General features: G+C 43.0%; 2 protein-coding genes across 7 annotated transcripts in view; one reads left to right on the top strand and one right to left on the bottom strand.

The window, feature by feature from the left end:
• Positions 1-639: 639 nt before the first annotated feature.
• On the top strand, positions 640-3,001 carry LOC107378303 (transmembrane emp24 domain-containing protein 1). Its single transcript, XM_015948437.3, has 4 exons — positions 640-993; positions 1,650-1,747; positions 1,897-2,083; positions 2,160-3,001. Exons 1-4 carry the CDS (start codon positions 820-822, stop codon positions 2,376-2,378), a joined length of 678 nt encoding a protein of 225 aa, XP_015803923.1. The 5' UTR covers positions 640-819; the 3' UTR covers positions 2,379-3,001.
• An 869-nt stretch (positions 3,002-3,870) lies between these two features.
• dnm2a (dynamin 2a) overlaps positions 3,871-20,324 on the bottom strand; it is a 37,592-nt gene continuing 21,138 nt past the window's right edge. The window contains exons 11-22 of one of the 6 annotated variants that reach the window (XM_070551333.1): positions 19,822-19,908; positions 17,051-17,121; positions 16,245-16,298; positions 15,993-16,044; positions 15,175-15,186; positions 12,791-12,901; positions 10,457-10,566; positions 10,204-10,315; positions 7,566-7,730; positions 6,536-6,759; positions 6,197-6,460; positions 3,871-5,883 (exon numbers count right to left, since the gene is read on the bottom strand). In XM_070551333.1, the coding sequence (XP_070407434.1) occupies positions 5,811-5,883; positions 6,197-6,460; positions 6,536-6,759; positions 7,566-7,730; positions 10,204-10,315; positions 10,457-10,566; positions 12,791-12,901; positions 15,175-15,186; positions 15,993-16,044; positions 16,245-16,298; positions 17,051-17,121; positions 19,822-19,908 (1,335 nt within the window). In that variant the 3' untranslated portion in view covers positions 3,871-5,810. Of the gene's footprint in view, positions 5,884-6,196; positions 6,461-6,535; positions 6,760-7,565; positions 7,731-10,203; positions 10,316-10,456; positions 10,567-12,790; positions 12,902-14,949; positions 14,983-15,174; positions 15,187-15,992; positions 16,045-16,244; positions 16,299-17,050; positions 17,122-19,821; positions 19,909-20,324 lie in introns of all 6 variants that reach the window. The other 5 variants (XM_054741279.2, XM_054741280.2, XM_015948434.3 and 2 more) reach the window with 5 other exon arrangements.

Genomic DNA, 20,324 nt, shown 5'->3' with positions numbered 1-20,324 from the left:
ATCCATTGCTGCGGAGAACTAGGTTGAGGTATTTTTTCTGAGCATATGTATTTTCTAATGAAAGTAGTTAATTTTAGGACGATTAGTTGATGCTCTGGAACTTTTAGACAAAGCAGCAACGAATATAGAATTATTTCAAATAATTTTTTGCAATTTATTAATAATGTATTTTTGTAAAGTATCACAGCATCTGGCATCCAGCGTTGCGATTGATGACACAATGCTTCCTGTCACAATTCCGCAATTATTTGCACGCTTGAGTATATCACACTTCTCCAACTGCTCTTTGCTGAAGACCACAGGGCGCAGTGCGAGTATTATTGGACCTAAATACTGAGAAAAGGGTCTGAATACCGTGAGATATTTCAGTTTTTCTTTTTTAATAAGTCTGCATTTCTAGGATTCTCGGTTGTTCTATCAGTATGGGTGCTGTGTGTACATTAATGAGAAAAAAATAATAATTTAATTGATTTTTAGCAAATGGCTGCATCATGACTGAATGCTTTCTGGACCAAAACTGTAACATACTCTCATCATTGCTTATATTACGCTGCAGGTCTGGATGTAAAACACAGCCTGGTGAGTTTATGGCTCCCTCGTGTCATGAGAGTGTGAAGTCCAGAGCACTTTGATCCACAGATACAGGCTCCACTCCTCCAGCTTTGACGTGGAGATACTCAAGACTCACAGGCTGCTCCTCCACCATCAGAGTATGAGGCGCAGCAGCTGCAGATTCCTTCAATTTTTACTTTTTTGACTCACTGGGGGATTTTACCCAGGGTTTTTGAAAGAGGAGCAACTTCAAATGGACAAATCATTATGACCACATCTGCACAGCTGTGTGTGATGGCATGTTTTATTGTGACTGTAGGCTTGACTTTGGGTTTTAGGCCAAAACAGCACATGGAGTTCACGTTTATATTACCTGCTGCCAGCACTGAGTGTTTTTACCAAACGACCAGCAGAAACAGCAGCATGGAAATTGAGTATCAGGTAAATAAACTCCTTTGCATGTCGTGCCTGTTTAGTTGTAGCTGTTTAAACGGAGTCTGAACAAGTGAAGAGGCTGGACTTTAATCTCATCAGCCGTGAGATAAGAAAACCACTGAGTCTACCGTTGAAGTCACAAGCTTTATACGGGAGAGGTGGGTGGACATTTACACACAGAAAAACACATTATAACATAATAAACCTGCAACTGTGCAATAATCAGAACATTATGACCTCTCACACCCATTTAGCACAGCAACAATGGGATTACCTGCTGAGTTTTGAAAGAATGAAGCTCCCCAGATGCTAAAATGAAGATAGAAATCAGCAAAGACCCCCAAATCACAATTTACAAAAGGCAAATAAAATAAAACTCAAGGGATCGTTGTACATGTGTGAGTTCAGTTCAGTCAGCGTCGTAATTCTGAGTATTTTCACAAACAAACCCAAACCTTTTTTTTGCAGCTTGTAATTTTCATGGAGAACATCAGTAAGTCCTACAACACACCCATCACTCTGGGTTTCATGACATTTGCATCTTCACACCACATCCAACAAGTCTCTGCTCCTTCTGGGAAGTGCAGGCCGGTGTGGGAGTAAATGTCCTGCAGCATCTTCAGTAGGAGTTAATTTGCACATCTGCTCATTCACTCTTTAAGGTGATAGCAGGATCAGGTCTACATGTCGGCTTTGCCCTGATCTCACCTACTGGACACCGGGTGATCTCTGAATTTAGGAACTCAGACGGTATTCACACGTGAGTCTTCCTCATTCCTTCTTTTGTGTTCTTGATTATCTCACTGCAGCACACGTTTGCTTCAGCTTTTGCAAAAAGGAACAAAATAAAGTATTTCATTCATTTAGATCAGGACACTGCAGATTTGAATGATCCATTTGCTTTTGCAGGGTGGATGCTGCAGAGGACGGAGACTACAGATTGTGCTTTGACAACAGCTTCAGTAAACTATCGGAGAAGATGGTGTTTTTTGAGGTCATTATAAACAGCCGGAGCCACGTGGGAGGAGACGGAGACGAGTGGGTCAACACCGTTGTTTCAGATAGTGTGGTGGAGTACAAACTGGAAGAAATCAGGGTGAGGGGAAAACAGGACGTAGTCTGAGCGAGTGGCCCAGCCTGGTCTAAGTGTTGTTCTGCTCTTCATCTTTCAGACCAGAATGGACACGGTGTACTGGCACCTGGAGAAGAGTCATCAAGTCCAAACTGTCCTGCGGGCCTTTGAGGCTAGGGACCGCTACCTGCTGGAGGACAACCTGTGGAGTGTGTCCTTTTGGTCCTGCATTAACCTGATGGTCATGCTCACAGTAGCAGTCACTCAAATTTACACCCTGAGACGCCTGTTTGACCACACCAAGCGGGTCTGCACGTAGCAGAATGAGCTGAACCTTAAGGGCTGCAACCACAGATTAGATTCAGTCTGCTCAGAAATAAAACATCTCCACGCGTTGCACAAGAGAGAAGATGCTCAAAGTCTTGTATGTTTCATTTTAGCATCACACCATGGCATACATTTTGTACACTCAAACACAGACCAGTCTTCTAAATGCACACAAATTCAACCGTAGAATAGCTGAAGCACATTTTGATTTTTATTTAGAAAACCACACCTCTTCTTACTCGAGTTGTTTTTATTAGGCTCCTAGTACAGAAGTCTAGGCTAGAGTAGATCAAACAGCGGCCAAACTAAACCACCAAACCCTCACCTGAACAAGTAGGTAGAAACGGGCGTGAATCTAAATCCCATCATAATTAAGATACAGAATACATTCAAACAGTTATAAAAACAATGTCCCTGATCAAGTTTAAGGTTGTTTTAAAGCGACAAGTTCTTGGCTCTGAAGCATCGAGGTCATTAGGTCAGATGTCTCCTTCCTGGTGCCCGTCGTCTCCCACTTTGATCCACTGGGTTTTCTTCTAAGTGAAACCTTCTCCAAGCACCACACTCCATCGCTTTTGTCTCTTCACCATCCCAAATAAAAGCTAAAAAGACTTATTTCTGAATATTTTATATTGTGCTTTTTCCTATTCTGAAGTTTTAGAACATGCTGTATACAAAACTTTTACAACTTGGCCCGCTTCATTGACAGTGCACGGCCTGCTTTGTGGCTCTCGAGTGGCGCTATCGGAGTCGCGTTGCAGCTTTTCTTTTGGAGCGTCATGAAATAAAAGGAGCCGATAAGTTTCCTTTGTCGACATGGATCCAAGTCATTTCAAGTTCACCGCCTGCTGGTCGGGGTCACCACTGGTTTCGACGGGGAGCCGGGCGCCTGTTCAGGAACAATCAACCAACGTTAAACTTTTGACCTTGGGACATGCAATAAAGAATTGCTTTTGACAGGAAATACTACAGGACATGGTCATCAGAAACAGAGGCGACCTGCGCTGAAGCAAATGTCAACCCTGAGCTGAATTTGTTACCGCTGCCTGCAGCTCAAAAAGAACAAAGATGAGATATTTTACACAAGTTTATGAGGAGGAAACATGCTTTATTTCATCTGAACATTTTGCAGCAGTAGTTAGTAAAATACTATCAGGTAAGATCATAATAAATCTATCTGGAATTCAATGAAATAAAAGTGCAATAATGCAATTGTCTAACTGATGTAATCAATAGAAGAGTGGATAACGTCTACTCTTAATCCGACCTGCAGCAACTGCGGCACTAAAGGAGTTAAAGGTGAAGAGTACTGACCACCATCCACATGAAGGAGCTGTAAAGCTTAAGCGTTGCTACAGAAACTGAAACCGCTCTCAGTTTACATCATTTTAGATGTAAAGAGGCAAACAGTTGGAGAAAACTACTCAACACCGTCTAGAGCAGCGGGAGCAAAGGCATCACACAGGACACAAGGAGACACCAACCACCAGAGCCAGTCCCTTTATTGTACACACTTCTTTATTTCATTTTCTTTTTTAAATCAGGTCATGGCGTTCCTTTAAAATCAATGAACGGCTACAGCGGCACTTCACAAGGGTTTGCAAAACAAACAGAAAGATGTTTGCACGTTGTCTCCAGCCTCTGTCCATTTTGATAAGGGGGGGGGGGGGGGGGAAGAGGAGGGACACCGTGTAATTCCCACATCTGCATGTCTACATGGCTCCTCGAGGCCCAGCCTGCAGTGACAGGCACACAAGAGTCTCTCTGGTTTTATCAGATCACTGACCAAATGTAGTTTTACATGACTTTGTTTTATGAAAAAGACCATCAAGGCAATCGCTCAAGGTTGTTCTGCAGATGAGACTATCGCTGTGTCACTGGAAGCAGGGCCAAGAAAAATAAACACGAAGCACATTCTGTCTTAAGATTCAGACGGTTGAGTTTGGAATTTAGTTCTTCTGTTCAGGTCGTCTAATTTTCTTTTTCCTCTTTAGAGAAGCAGCTTCTCATGACAGGATGTGCATTTGTACATAACCATCACCACAAATTAAACCAAACAGCCCCCCCCCCAGACAAGAACAAGATCTTTAAGAAAATCAAAGTCAAATTTTAAAAAGGCAAACAATATTCCATCAGTGAATAATCACAGCTGTTGTTGCAAAGACCCATCAGCCCAGTAAGAAGGAACCTGTACCGAGTTACGACTGCAATCACAAACACAGAGAAGACAAATGCCCTGGTTATAAATAATGAAAGAGGAAGTGAAAGAAATCTGTTAAAATCAATAAATGATAGAATGAGTTCTTCCTGTGATTTGAAGGCTATAGTTGCATTATTACAGCACCTGTTCTGATTATGGCTAATATGAAAAGATGAAGCAATGCTCCAAAACAGACCAGCTATGTACAACGATGCTTTAACACATGGACGCAGAACAAATAACTATATCATTAATAAATGTTTTCAAAAGAGAAGACACATCTCTATCCTCAAATCCATTTGCATACTCTAAAACCAACACCTGCCCCCCTCCACACCCTGATAAATCACCAAGTCTCATTCTCTTTGAGAGAAAACGGTCCTGCATGCTCCGGTTCATTTAAATAAGCTGGATCAGGACTTCATCTGAGGCCGTCTAACTCCATGGGACAGCGGGATTAAACACCAGCCTGTCCCACAGTGTCCTACTGACCCTGTTACAACGTCCTGAAAGGCTACATGGTAACAAGTGCTTAAACTGCAACGGTCAGACTCATCCTCATCTCCTATTCACGCGGGGGGGTTGTCATAACTCGCTGCCCTCCTCCTGAACGTTTTTCTGCTGCGTCTCAAAAAGTTTCATGTAAAGCTAACAAAATAAAACATCGAATGTATCAATGTGTGTGTGTGTGTGTGACGCGTCAGCACTAGCTAAAGTAGCCAGAGTTGTTTTCCAGTATGAAACCAGTTGAGATACAGAAACCCAGTAACAAAACAATCAATGACAGTTTAGGTGTGTGTGCGTGCGTGTGTGTGTGTGTGTGTTACAGAGCATGTGAGTTCATCTACAAAGGAGGGAGGAGAAGAAAAGGAGAATCACCAGGACCAACTAAGTGACACTATGCTGGGAACCAGTTCAGGAAGTGGAAACAAAAAGTGATTAAATGAATTTTTTTAGACCTTAAACTGATGTTTATTCATGATCTCCTCCTGTTAGGAGTCATCTTCACTTTTATTCCAGTGGTTTGGGCCTTTCTCCCTCTCCTCCCCGTTTACCAGTAGAATTAGCAGCTTTATAACATTTGCTTGAACAAACCATCAAAGCTGGGTCTAAGTCAGCCCCTCCCCCAGCCAGTAGTGCGCAGACACACACATCCACACGCACACAACACCCCCCACCCCAACACACACACACACACACGCTTAGGTGGGCCTGGCCACAGCTCTAGTCTAGCAGGGAAGGTTCTGCAGGACGTATAATGGTGGGCCGGTGAGACGGAGCACCAGGAGGTCTTCGGCTGCAACGAGGAGAGAAGATACAGGACAAGGGGTGAGATGTGCCCACAAAGAGACCGATTAAACCAAATAGCTCCAGAGAGAAGACAGGAGGCAGGCACAGAAAGGAGCAAGGGCAAAACCAGGAATGTAAGGGAGGGGGTATGTTAAGGCATCAGTGTGAAGGAAATAATGAGAACTTAAAATTTACCTCCAAAATAAAATAAAAAACTGGATGATGTGGTGTTGGTGAGCAATGTTCCAATGACAGTGTAACAAATAAAGACAAAAAACACTGAAAGGAAGAGCTCATCGTGTCACGAAGGGAAGTCCTACCTGGGCACACCGGGTGGGACACGGGCCGGGCGGGAGGGGATCTGTGGCGGTGCACTGAATGGATCCTGGTGGCTGTTAAAGGCACCGCCAGGTGGGACGGGCCGGGAGGGGATAGGGGGTGCCCCAAAAGCTGGAGAGGGATTAAGTGGAGCTCCAAAAGCTTGGGTGGGGTTCACGGGTGGTCCTGGTGTTGGTCCACGAGCAACAGGAGGACGATTGGGAGGCTGAGTCGCTGCAGGAGGAGGTCTGTGCTGAGGAGTCGGGCTGAGGGACAGAGAGACGACTCGTTAAACCTCCGTAGAAGAGCAGAACGGTTCACACACACACACCACTTCTCACCTGCTTTCTGGGATCCATGAATCATTTACAGGCGGCGGTAACGGGGTGGAGACTGTGCTAGCAGTGATGTCACCAATGAGGTGCAGCGCCTCCTTGAGGGCATGATACATACGCAGCATCTCCTCTCTGCGCTGGGCCTGGTCAGCCGACTCCTCCATCAGGCTGTTCTGGTCCCCAGATGAATAAAGATAAGCCAGCAGCTCAGAGTGGATGAAATCTTTAGCCTTCAGAAAGCAAAAAAGTCTAGTTTTAATATATTAGATTACATTATGTTAGATTAATTTACATTAGATTAGATTACGTTAATGACCACACAGCAAGCCTGCGATTTTTTCCCCCAGTACATGTTTGGACAGAGCAGGTTCCATCAAAACACACACACACACACACACACACACACACACACACACACACACACACACACACACACACACACACACACACAGCAGAGAAACAACACATAACTGTAGAGGATCAGACCAGCTTAGTAATCACAACCTATATACCAGGTGACCTTCTACACTGTGTGTGTGTGTGTGTGTGTGTGTGTGTGTGTGTGTGTGTGTGTGTGTGTGTGTACGCATCTGCAAAACTGTAAGAAGGCATCAAGTCATCTCACTGGTAGAATAAAACTGAAATGGGGTCTCATGAGTCACTGAACAGCCAGTTTTTTATTACCGTCTTTAACTTTATGACCTAATGTTGAGATAAAATACAAAACAGCGACCGGGCCAGAGACAAGAACGGTGTTGTTGTACAGCCCGTCTCACACGAGCATCTAGGTAGAATACACAGGAAGTGTGTGTGTGTGTGTGTGTGTGTGTGTGTGTGTGATTTGCCTCCACCTCTGTCCTTCTCTTTGTGGTCCATGTTATTTCTTACATTTGACTTGATCAACGTTTTCTTGGAGAGAATTGTAGTTTGTTTGTTTTTAAACGGTTTGTCTGGCTCATATTTTGTTCATTATTCTTTTTTACTACAGCTGAGAAACTCAACGACCTTCTGCTGCTGCTATAGCTGCTCGACTCACATTGTTGATCATGATGTGCATGATGGTTTTGGGCATCAGGTCTCTGATGGATTTGTTGACGATGCCAATGTATGAATCCACCAGGTTGCGAATGGTTTCCACCTGCCGCTCCAGCTGAGGGTCCATGGAGAAGGTTTCTGCAGGGGCGGCCTCTTCAGTCTCCACCTTCGTAAAACAAAAAACACACACAAGGAAAGACTGCTTTTTACATCTGCATCTTAAAAACGTTTTTCTTTTTGAAGCCAACACACGTTTAAAGTTAACCTGTTCATTAGAAAAATAATCCCCACATCACCCTCTGTGGGTGGTCTCCATCCTTCCCAGCTCGGGTCCTCTACCGGAGGCCTGGCAGCTTGAGGGTTCTGTATCTTAGCTGTTCCTAGAACTGCAGAGGGACGTCTGAAGTTTTTCCTGGGATCTGCTTTAGCCCCTCCTCCAGTTTGGGGGTTACTGCCGTGAGTGCCCCGATGACCACGGGCCCCACAGACATAAACAGTGGGATGCAAACGTCTGGACAGCTTTGTTAATCTTCATGATTTTCCTGTATAAATTGTTGGTTGTTGCTATAAAAACATTTTGGTTAAACATCTCATATAGGAGACACACAGGGTGATGTTTGAGAAGTGAAGTTTATAGGATTTATAGAAAGTGTGCAATAACTGTTTAAACAAAATTAGGTAGGTGCATGAATGTGGGCACCACATAAAATAAATGAACTCAATATTTAGTAGATCCTCCTTTTGCAGAGATAACAGCCTCTAAATGCTTCCTATAGCTTCTAATGAGAGTCTGGAATCTGGTTGAAGGTATTTTGGACCATTCTTCACTACTAAACATCTAGTTCATTCAGGTCTGATGGACAGCTCTCTCTAACTCGCACCCCAGAGTTTCACTAATATAAGAGAAGATAAGAACAACTTTATTTATCCCGAGGGAAATTCTTGTGTCATGTACATGCTCAAAGCAGTCGGAGAGACAAAGGAACAGGTGAAATAGAAATACGATATACAATATATACATTAAAAATAATTAATATTCGGGCCTGGGGAGTGAGATGGCCATTCCAGAATGTTCTACCTGTTCCTCTGCATGAGATTTTGAGTGTTTAGGGTCGTTGTCCTGTTGAAAGATCCAGCCCCGGACCAGCTTCAGCTTTGTCACTGATCCCTGGACATTGGTCTCCAGAATCTGCTGATACTGAGTGGAATCCATGTGTTCCTCAGCTTTAATAAGATTCCCAGTCCCTGCGCTGGCCACACAGCCCACACCATGATGGAACCACCACCATGTTTTACTGTAGGTAGCAGGTGTTTCTCTTGGAACGCTGTGTTCTTTTTCCTCCATGCATAACGCTCCTTGTTATTCCCAAATAACTCAGTTTTAGCTTCATCAGTCCACAGCACCTTATTCCACAATGAAGCGGGCTTCAAATGTGCTTTAGCAAACCTCAAGCAGCTCTCTTGGTGCTGTGGGTGGAGAAAAGGCTTCCTCTGCATCACTCTCACATGCAGCATCTCCTTGTGTAAAGTGCACCAAATGGTTGAATGAAGCACAGAGACTCCATCTGCAGCAGGACGATGCTGTAGGTCTTTGGTGCTGCTCTGTGGGTTGACTGACTGTTCTCACCATTCTTCACTTCTGATTATCTGAGATGTTTCTTGCTCTGCCACTTTAAGCCTCAACATGAACTGAGCCTGTGGTCTTCCATCTCCTCAGCATGTTCCTAACTGTGGAAACAAGCTGAAACCTCTGAGACATCTTTCTGTATCCTTCCCCTAAACCAGGATGGTGAACAATCCTTGTTTTCAGCTCATGTGAGAGTTGTTCTGAGACCTCCATGTTGCTGCTCTTCAGGGAATATTCAGAGGGAAACTAACAACTGCCCCTTAAATATTCTTTCTCCTAACTGGACTCACCTGTGTGTGGAGGTCAAGGGTCACTGAGCTTACCAAACCAATTTTGAGTCCCAATAATTAGTGCCCACATTCATGCACCTGTCTAATTTTGTTATTGCACACTTTCTGTAAATCCTATAAACTTAGTTTCACTTGTCAAACATCACTGCTGGTCTCCTATATGACATAAGCAAGGCAAGGCAGCTTTATTTATATAGCACGTCATACACAAAGGCATTTCAGTGTGCTTTCCAATTAGTAACAATAGCAAGAACGTTACACATCAACATGACAGAAAGTACACACAAATTAAAAATATTGAACTGAAATTGTTTATAACAACCAACTATTTATACAGGAAAATCCTGAAGATTAACAAAGCTGCCCAAACCTTCACAGACCAGGGTATTAGCAAGTGGGTGACTCCCAGGAAAAAGTAGCCAAGAAATTAAATCCTGCAGTGAATCTGCGTACTTCCACTAGTGCAAACTTGAAAACATTTGCTGAATGATTTGTGCAATAATCCGATTTTTATTTTACTTCCACAAAATGCTAATTCTAGATTAGATTTTACGGAAAATGGGGACGGCTTGCCACCTAACTTAAAAGCTGTCTCGTTATTTGGTCTATCATTTTTGATACTATGCTCCCAAATCAAGTTGAGTAATTTGTTCTTTCTCCTCAACAGAGTGAAATGAGCATGAGTGCTCGACTTGGATAACAGCAATGACTATAATTCACACCTGGTCCTTCTCAGGATAAACCCCTGCCCTCAGGAAGGAGGCTTTCCAGCTGTCCACGTCCTCTTGAGAGTCGCAGGCCAGTTCTATTTGACGAAAATCCTTGTAGACATTTCTGCAGAGACAGAAAAATAAAACACCGGTTCTTACAGCTGCAGGCTCTCTTCAGTACACAAGGACATGCATGCTGATACAATCTATACCAGAAAAAAGGAGAGCGTTTGCAGAAACCCACAAATGTGGTTACAACACCAACCTCTGTTCAATGTTGAAGATTGCAAAGATGTGTTTTGTGGACATAAAGCCTTTCTCAACATCTCTGAGCTTCAGGTTGTCCAGAGGCAACATGTACTTCTTCTCTTTTTCCTTCAATAAGCAACACAAAGGAAATGTGACTAAAGTATAAAAGTAAAAGAGGATCCCAGAAAACCTGGAAACAAAGTGCTGTTTAAACAGGAAGTGTTAAATTAATAAGGCAAGTGGAAAACAAATGATCTAACGTTCCGCGTAAAGCCTTATTTTCCAACAGTGCCCCGTGTTCCTCTTTGGAAATGTAGTATTTCTAAGAAGCACTGGAGATATTTTGTTTCCATGCAAATCCACAGAAAAGCTTATTTTATCTGCCGGTGTCTGGTGCCGAGATGACGTCTGACGTTTAAGTCATCAGACTCATCTTTAGCTGATCCAAGGACCAGAAAGGTCGGTCTCCATAATCAGACACCATTTCATAAAGCTGCATCAAAGATGGCTGCATGCATCTTCACGTGACCTTTGGGTTTGCATCTAGAAAACAGAAGAACAGATGCCTGCTCGTTTGCTCTTTTCCTACTAGTTACTACTTTTGTGTTTACTAAGCAAGTCAGGTTTAGGGAAGTCTTCTGCTTTCCCTTTCATTTGAAACTTGACCTTTTAACGCGTCTCTGGAAATCCAAACATTAAAGTTTGGTTTAAAACAAGAGACACAAACTTGTGTTTCACATACATTTTGATATACACGATAACAATATACTTATTACCAGATGAGGCTTTCTTTGGCGAACTTTATTACACATAGTGTAAAACACGGCCACGCCATGACTGATGGCTTGCTAATCCCACAAAAATACTTTGCTGCTGCATCACAAAAGGGACAGAAGCAGGATTATAGACGGATTCTTCTGTTCATACTAATATGATCCCCAAAATAATGAATTCTTTATAGCCAGGAAGCTGCGTGAATCACTACAGCCGGATGCTAATGAAGACAGAAAACGGCTCTATTACTTTGTAGTGAGTAAAAGTAAAAGAATGCATGTGCTCTGTGCAGATGACCACCAGACTAATGGGACGGAGAACTTCATGATGAAGACAGAGAGGAGGAGAAGAGGAAGAAAAAGGAGGAGCACGACGGAGTACGGGGGCAGCTTTCACTGTGGAGCAGAAACATCTGGAAGCATTTACATCTGCACAAACACACAGAGCGGCCCCGGCCCAACAGTTACATCACCCACAGCTCGACACAATCCCACAACAACGCCACTCGTCTGCATTCTTGCAGAAATACGCCCTTCACTGCAGCGCTGACAAAACACACACACAACTGTTCCTGACAACACAACAAGCACGTAAACGAACAGCGGAATAATCCATAAAAACACCTCAGATGTTCCTGAAGACCCACAGAGCTGCGTGTGGACGAGAGCCTACACACACATGCACACTTGTACACACAACCCCCCCTCCCCTTCGGCCCCCGTAACCCAGTACGATTTCCTGCAAATTCCAAAGTCAGATCCCGGCTGGAACATTTCAACTCGCCTTGCCACGTCAGTTTTCCGACCCCGTCCTACCACTCAGTCTCTTTTGCTGCCGTTCACCCGATTTGCAGCCTACACGAAAAAGCCAACAGTCCGATTCGTCTCTGGGCAACGAAGATCGTGTGCGTTATTATTTTGGTATTGCTCGTCGTTTTCTGACCTTTTCAGGCGAGACACAGCTGAGGCCTAAAAGAAGGCAACTGTAAGTAAACACATGAATATTTAGAAATGTGTTTTAGGATTCCTTGAAGCAAACAATGTATTTTATAGTTTATGTGTTATTCCTTCATTACCTAGCAATGTTGTTTTTGTTAAACCTTTAGAAAAGAGAAACTACTGCCATGTTTTAAAGGTTGTAGGTATCAATTGTGAAACACATATTTATAAACAAAGAAATACTGCGATGCTTTATTAGCAGCTGTGTGGCTTTTTGATGTCAAACCTTTACAGTGAGATAATATTTACACGGTGCCCTCTGTCCCACAGTGCTAGGGTAGCGACCTGCAGACACAATGACCTCTGGGTCGTTCCTCCTGAAGCCCTCCCCCCCACCCAGCCTGCCCAGTGTTCAGACTACCTGTTCCTAAAGCTACAGCTGAACAGTAGTCTGCACATTGGTTAGGCTAGCCTGGGACGCACACACTTCCTGTCTCTGATGTCATAGCAGCGGTGTCGCCAACATTTTCGTCGTGTTTTTATTTTTTCCTGTTGTGTGATTTCATTTCATGTTGGACCTTTATACATCCAGTTGTGTCAGACTAAATGTGGTCTTATGAAACAGAAAACCGTCTCACCTCCTCATCTTTGTACCAGGAGAGGGACTCAGCTGTCAGGACAAACCAGTATTCCTTAGAGCCTCCTTTCATGATGCTGAGGTGAAGAGTTAGCCAGCCTTTCCTGATCACCTACAGAGTCAGGAAAATATGTAGGAGAAACCAGGATCCAAGGGACATGGGGAATTTTAGGAAGGTGAGGGAAAACAACATTAACTATCAGGATTATGCACTGTGGAAACGTGGAGCCCAGGATTTGACAGAGACTGTTAGAACCTTACCCCACTTACCTTCAAGGACAGTTTTGATTTGAATCTCAGTGTTAAACATGTCAGCGAGTTTTCAATCATTAATGCCAAAACTAAATGTTAAAATGTTAAAATCAGGTTAGTAAAGTATGCCTAAGGTGATATATGTGTATAGTTAGGTTACATTTAATGAACAGACCAGATGATTGATTAATTGATAGTTGCTAAAACGGATGAAGGCATGGTTCTCTTCTATTCAGCAGCACATAAATCATTAAACTAGCAAACAGTCACAGATGTTCTCCAGGGCGTTTGACCCAGAACAGAGAAAGACAAACGGGGTTGGCTTGAATCAGATCTACATGGGTTGGATTACAGAATAAAAGCGCTAAAGCAGACCAAGAAGTCAGTGAAAAGATTAGATGCAGAAACAAAGCAGACAATTATTTTTAGAGATGGAGACAAATCTAAAGAACATGAAGATCAGAGACGGAGTAAATACACCGGTCTACAGTCGGTCACTCTGGGGAAAAAATGCTGTGCTGCTTTAGAGTTTGTCGCGACCTTCTCATTTTCTTGCTCTTTGTGAACTTGTTTAATGGAAAAATATATAAAAGAAACTTATTGGGAGAGAAGTTTGGCCTGTGCGAAGTAAACGTCAGGTTTTATATAATTCCTCTTGATGCAAAAGGGAAATGGAGCGGGTGATGTAGGAGAAAGCATTACCTTCGTTCCAATAGAAACACGGGCGAAAAGACAAGAAAATAGAAGATGCCATGGTAGCTTGCTTTGGCAAGTAAATCATTAAGCCTTAGAAGAAAAATCCATGCACCTCTTTTGTGTTCTTAGATCACTTATGAGATGTGAGGGTGTAATGATGAGGTGGTGTTTGTGTTAAGACCAATATTTAGTACGTTTGTTATTGATTAGATGATAGAAGGGGCTGCGCAGTGGTTAGAGCTGTTGCCGGCCTGGGATCTTTCTGTATGGAGTTAGCATGTTCTCCCTGTGCATGCGTGGGTTCTCTCCGGTACTCCGGCTTCCTCCCACAGTCCAAAAACATGACTGTTAGGCTAATTGGTCTGTCTAAATTATCCTTAGGTGTGTGTGTGTGTGTGTGTGTGTGTGTGTGTGCATTATTGTTTGTCCTGTGTGTCTCTGTGCCCCCCCCCCCCCCCACCCCACCCCAACCTACGTGGACAAAGCGGGTTCAGACAATGGATGGATGGATGGATGGATGGATGGATGGATAGAAGTTGTTAATTTACATCTGAAATCAAGAAAGACGTTTGATTGGAGGAAAATTTGTTTATTTAAAATTTGCCTTCATGGATATCAGTGGCAGAAAACCAGGGGTTGGTTCCAGTCATTATTATTCACCCCAAAGCCCTGACCCGATTAAAACGCTATTTGGATCAACTCTGAGAACAGTAATTACATTCAGATCAATTGTTGTTAGTAGATTATTTAAGAGAAAATGCCTAAAAAATATTATTTTTTTCACTTGATTGCATGTTGCTAACTGGATTAATGCCACTCTCCTGATCCCAGTGGCGTTTGTGGCGGATTTCACAAAGCAGACGTTTGAATCACCAAGCTTGAGGCAGCAGCAGAGGTCAAACCAAACGACAGGGAACTGATTCCTCCACACTCACTGGTGGCACACTTCCTCTACTTCTCTCTTGCTTTTGTTAATGGAGAGAAACACCACCAGACCTTTTGGTGGCAAATTTATTCAGAATCTTTACTAAACACACAGCAGAAAAATGTTAGTAGAATTACCGCATCATTAAATAAACAGAATTACAGGTTTAAATGTGTGACGCTACTATTAAAAATGTCCAAATTACTGGTTATGGTGCGCTGACGCTTGAATTAAACTGAAGTGCGCTGACGCTTGAATTAAACTGAAGCAGTCAGGCAAGTCTCTACCTCTTCCTCCTGGACCTCTCCCAGCAGGCCGAGCTGCAGAGGGGTAGAACAACTCATTATGATGGAGGTATCACCTCACACAGACACAGGAGCCAAAGTTTGATCAGAAATCTATTCTAACTCCAACCAAACTGGCTGACCTTAACTTATACGGCCTCAGTTCTTCTGCATGGTTTACCCCTGCTGCCCCTGGCAGGGTGTGGGTTAAATCTGTGGGGTACTTACCAAAATCTCACCCTGCGGTAATAGGAAGGGAATGAGATTAAAGCAGAGGGGAGTGGTAAAAAATCAAAGCCAAAATAAATGAGAAAGCAAGAAAGAGGAGACAAGAGACAGAGAAGAAAGAAGGTAAAGGGTGAAAGTTTCATTCATATGGGTAAAGAAGGAAAAAGGGAAGAATGGAAAAGGAAAAGAGGAGGGGGGGGGGGGGGGGTTGAAGGTGCAGCAAAGGAAATCCAGGAGGAGACCAGAGATGGATGTAAAGAGGAGAGAGATAAGAGAGACAGAGCAAGAGTTACATGCAATTAAAATCTCATTTACATCACAATTTGGTTACGGCAGTCTATTGCTTAGTTGATTGGTGTGCCATCCATGCGCTTTCTACCGTTTAAATAAACATGATGCTTGTGAGTTAACGTTTATGATCAAATATCTGTTGTGCTGGAACAGCAAGCCTGGGTCACATGCAGTACACAAATGAAAATATTATCAGCCATGAAGAGAAGCGCTCGTTTCAAAAAGCAGAAGGAACGGGGTTGAGAGGTCTTCTTTAAAATCACTAAGGTACCTCTCCTCTTACTGAACAAATCATAAATGGTAAACCCAATCGGGCTGGTCTGAAAACCCTCCATGACAGACTAAATATCAACATGAACAAAAACAGGATTTAAGACATTAGAGGAAAGAACAAACTAGAGTGCATCTGAGTAAAGATGATGGCTGGACCGTAAGAGAGAGGCTGGAGTGTTGATTAATAGACTACTGAGGTGCATTTGTAAAAAGATGGACAGGTGAGAGGAAGAGAGCGGGGTGCAAATACATACCTGGTTGGGCATGGCCCTCTTCTTGTTTGAAGCAATGTTTCTCTGCTGAGCGCTGTTTTTACACAAAGACAGACATTTCAAAGTAACGCCGACCAAACCTAATGAAGGGTTACTTCATTTTTCTAAATATTGCATCCACTCATGGTCATTTACTATAAAACGTATGAAGTGAATCTGAAAAGGCTGTAAATGTTGGAGGAGTCTCAGACACACTTACAAACAATAAGCCCTCACTCTTTCCTTTGTGCCCACCTGTTGTTGGCGTACCCTGGGGAGCTACCATCATCCAGCCTTCTGTAGTCTAGACTGAAAGTGATGTCATGAGAACCATTAAACAGCCCTGGCTGATCTCGGACATGTTGCCATGCAGAGGCAAGACATCAACCTGACACATGCTCACACAAGGGCTTGCTTTGTTATTCGGTCAAAACCAAAATCCACACAGTAGAGGAGCTAAAAGCAGCTAAAGGTTACTGTAACTGCTGCGCCAGAGAGTACACGAAACCAACCACACGCTCTAGACTCTTCAGATTTACCAAAAACAAATCGATCAATGCTGTGTTGTAGGCAAATTAGTTTCCAGAGCAAAGCAACTACAGATAAAACAAACAGAAAAACACTGAAGTGCTGCTTTTGGCCTTGGGTACAAGAAGCGTGCTTTTTAGTGACAGTCTGCAACACATGGGAACTCATTTTAATCACCCAACCAGGTTTCATTGTTCTTGTGTGGGTAAGGGTAGCCTCAATTCATGAACGGATTGAAAATGAATAAGTTACTAGAGTTTACTGGGTTGATAACTGTAGCATCCACAGAAAGACGGGTGCTTTGATGTGGCAGCATCACCAGCACCCCGTGCTAATTTACTACAACGCTCTGTAGGTTTGCAGTATGTGGGGCAATGGGTTCAAGTAGCGCATGAAGAGATGACAAAGAGTTCGTTTAATTTTAAATCCACAAATGCAGATTGAAGGCAATGCAAACTTGATGAGCAAAAAGTGGGATGACAGCAACAAGCTACGTGATGGACTGAAGCGTTTAGAGGAGGAAGGCTACTTACTTGGCGAAGCCTATGAAGTCTTCGTGGTTGGTGTTGATGTAGGACAACTCGATGTCAATCAGCAGCAGAATCTTAAAGGCAGAAAACAGTCATCAAATAGGGAGTCTGTACATTTACACAAGGCAATGCGATCGGACTGCAGGAGAGAGGTTGAGCTGAGAATATGACTTTTCTCTAAACAATATATTTTATTGAGGTAAACTGATGAACACACAAGTCTATCAGTCTTACTTATTTCATCGCTCATAAACATCTTATCTTAAAACTATAAACGTCTACACAGAGACGACCTGGTGATGGCAGCACAGAAAACATCTATCTACTCAACTGAAGCAGGAAGATGGAAAATGTGTTGATTTGCACAGCTGCTTTGTCTCAAGCAACCAGATAAGAGTCCAAGAAACTGGGAATCACCTACAAAGACTACTGCATAACTGAGCTCATTTCCTACGCAGAGCAGACTCTTATGAACGGTTTATTTAGATGGCTGGGAAGCACGAGGTCTGAGAAGTCTCTGGGAGAACTTGTATCTAATTTGTAATCCATAAACTCAAATTCATCTGGTGTTACATCTTGATTGTTCTCTCTGCTGACAACAGCAGACGAACACAAAAGATCTGATTAACAGTAGAAAATAATTCAGAGTGAACACCCCTAACCCTCAATGGAAAACCTTCATGAAGCTTGAAATTATATTACCCAGATCCATGAAAGGTGGATTACTAAAACAATTCAGCTGTTTTTTTTTCTTTTTAGTTAAAGACCAAGTTCACTGGGTTTTCAACACATCAACAGTAGTCTCTACTATAAATGAATGCCTTGTAAGTCGATCTCTGAGAAAAATACTCTAGAAGTGTGCTAGAAGAGGAGAGCTGAGCTTCAGATGGCAGGATTTGGAGTCGTATTTCCTGATACACGGACATCTCGCCTCTGATTGGATAACAGCAATGTGACTCTACCAATGACTTGCAATGCTGATGTTTTATCTCAACAAATAACACAAGCCTGAAAGAGTTCTGATGTGTGGGGGTGTTGTTAGTGCTAATGGTAACCCTAACTTTATTAAGTACTAATGTCACTGGACTTTTTTAATCTGAGTGTTTCCCCGTCTACTTTCGATTGGCGGCTAATGCAGGAAATTCACCAAAAAAAACAAAAATACATCTTTTTGTAGGATTTGTGATAAGGACTGTGCAGTGGTTAGAGCTGTTGCCTTGCAGCAAGCAGGTCCTGGGTTCGCTTCCCGGCCTGGGATCTTTCTGCATGGAGTTTGCGTGTTCTTCCTGTGCATGCGTGGGTTCTCTCCGGGTTCTCCGGCTTCCTCCCACAGTCCAAAAACATGACTGTTAGATTGATTGCTCTGTCTAAATTGTCCTTAGGTGTGTGTGTGTGTGTGTGTGTGTGTGTGTGTGTGTGTGTGTGTGTGTGTGTGTGTGTGTGTGTGTGTGATTGTTTGTCCTGTGTGTCTCTGGCTCTATGTCCAGGGTGTACTGATTGCCCATTGACCGCTGGAGATAGGCACCAGCCCAGGCCCCCCCCCCCCCCCCCCCCACACACACACACACACACACACACACACATGGACAAGCGGTTTCGGATGGATGTTTTTGTGATGAAAATCAGTTACACTGAGTTTTTCATGCAGGCTGAACATGAAAATAGTCTCCTACACCTATCTCCTGCATTAGCTTCTGATAGAAAATAGATGATGAAACTCTAGGATTTGAAACTCTTGACAGATCTACATCACACTGTGAATTAGCATCCATGGGCTCACCCATCTTGACTCACGACAGGAAACGCTGTTGTTTTAGTGTCCAGGAATCAGCAGAGAACGTCTCGATTAGTAGAAGCTAACTCTTAGCATTAACAACATCATCACAGAGAAAACTCCCTTCGGGCTTGTGTCATTTGTGGAAATAAATCATCAACGTTGAAAGTCAGTGGTAGAGTCATGTTGCCGTTATTCCATCTGGGGTCCAAATATCAGGAAATACGACTCCAAAACCTGCCGCATGAAGCTCTGCTGTGATGGGGGAAACTTTTGGCTCCTAGATATGGTGCCCCGGTATTTTCCTTACTGGATTATGTACACATGTAGACACAAATGACACACTTGTCAGATTACCCAGCTAATCACCTTTAACAAGTGAAATACTCTCAGCGTTTCCACCTTAAGGTCCACCATAGGAACTGGTCAAACACTTTCATGCACCTTCAATCAGCTGCAGAACAATTGTTGAAATTTAAGCAACACTGGTAAGTAAATAAATAAATAAATTTAAAATAAAAAGCTGCCAAAGACATTAGAAAACAGTTCTGGTTTTGACAAAAAAAAGGGAAAAGAAATGCAGATAATAAAATGGTTTGTGTCCAATAATAAAACACAAACCCTGGCATTGTCACTGGAATGATAAACCACCACATAGTTCCTGAGCACAGCCACAGCTGCAGCTCACAAGTGTGTGATAATGACTGATGGGACTTTAACTTTAAAGCAGTTACTTGGAGCAATCCAACGTAGAATTTTGAATTGTTTCACACCAATTGCAATCTACTGTTCAAATAAAAACACTAACAAATCATCTGGAATGTTCAGTCAGGTAAAAGCAAAAAAGGACATCATGGATTAATGGTTTCTGGCCAGAGGATCAGGGAGGAACTGCACACATTAATTAGCATCTATCGTTTTGGGTACCGTGAGTCCAAACGTAACAAGACTTATGAGTTCAGTAGATAAAAACTATTGAATTATCATCCTGATAACACACCTGATCCTTGGTCTTCCCTTCTCTCTCCCTGATATGGGTGGTGACGATCCTCTCCGTCTCCTCTCTCAGTCTGGGGTAGGAATTTAGCTGCAAGGCAATAACACAAAACTGCAGCATTGAACAGTCACAGACACAAACACACACAGGCAATGACATGGGAGCTTCAGCTTAATAAGACTTACCAAAATAATCACAGAAAACAGGAGTGAGAAGTGAGAATAAGTAGGAAACAAAGAAAAGAGTAAAAAAAAGGTCAAGTGACATTTCAATGTCACAAATGCAGGCAATAACACACACACACACACCTCTTCAAAGCTGCAGAGCCCTTAGCCACCTGCCTGGGATGAGTCTGGTAAGGATTTGATGATGTCAGGTTAAACATTAGTGTCGGTCCACACCATGCATGGATGTTCTTGTGTGCAGATGCCAATACATTAACCAGTCATCCCTAGCTGACGGTACAGGTCTGGTTAGAGATGATGGCGGACAGGCGGGAATGAAGC

Source organism: Nothobranchius furzeri, chromosome 5 (assembly GCF_043380555.1).
Source record: "Nothobranchius furzeri strain GRZ-AD chromosome 5, NfurGRZ-RIMD1, whole genome shotgun sequence".
NCBI classification, from domain to species: Eukaryota; Metazoa; Chordata; class Actinopteri; order Cyprinodontiformes; family Nothobranchiidae; genus Nothobranchius; species Nothobranchius furzeri.
Note: the sequence above shows the minus strand (reverse complement) of the source record. Positions and strands in the feature narration are given on the sequence as shown.

Bases quoted from the DNA above. Each gene is read 5' to 3' on its own strand.
- LOC107378303 (XM_015948437.3), top strand. From the start codon at position 820: ATGACCACATCTGCACAGCTGTGTGTGATGGCATGTTTTATTGTGACT. The intron at 994-1,649 runs GTAAATAAACTC...TCACTCTTTAAG, and splicing joins GCATGGAAATTGAGTATCAG to GTGATAGCAGGATCAGGTCT. The intron at 2,084-2,159 runs GTGAGGGGAAAA...TTCATCTTTCAG, and splicing joins ACAAACTGGAAGAAATCAGG to ACCAGAATGGACACGGTGTA.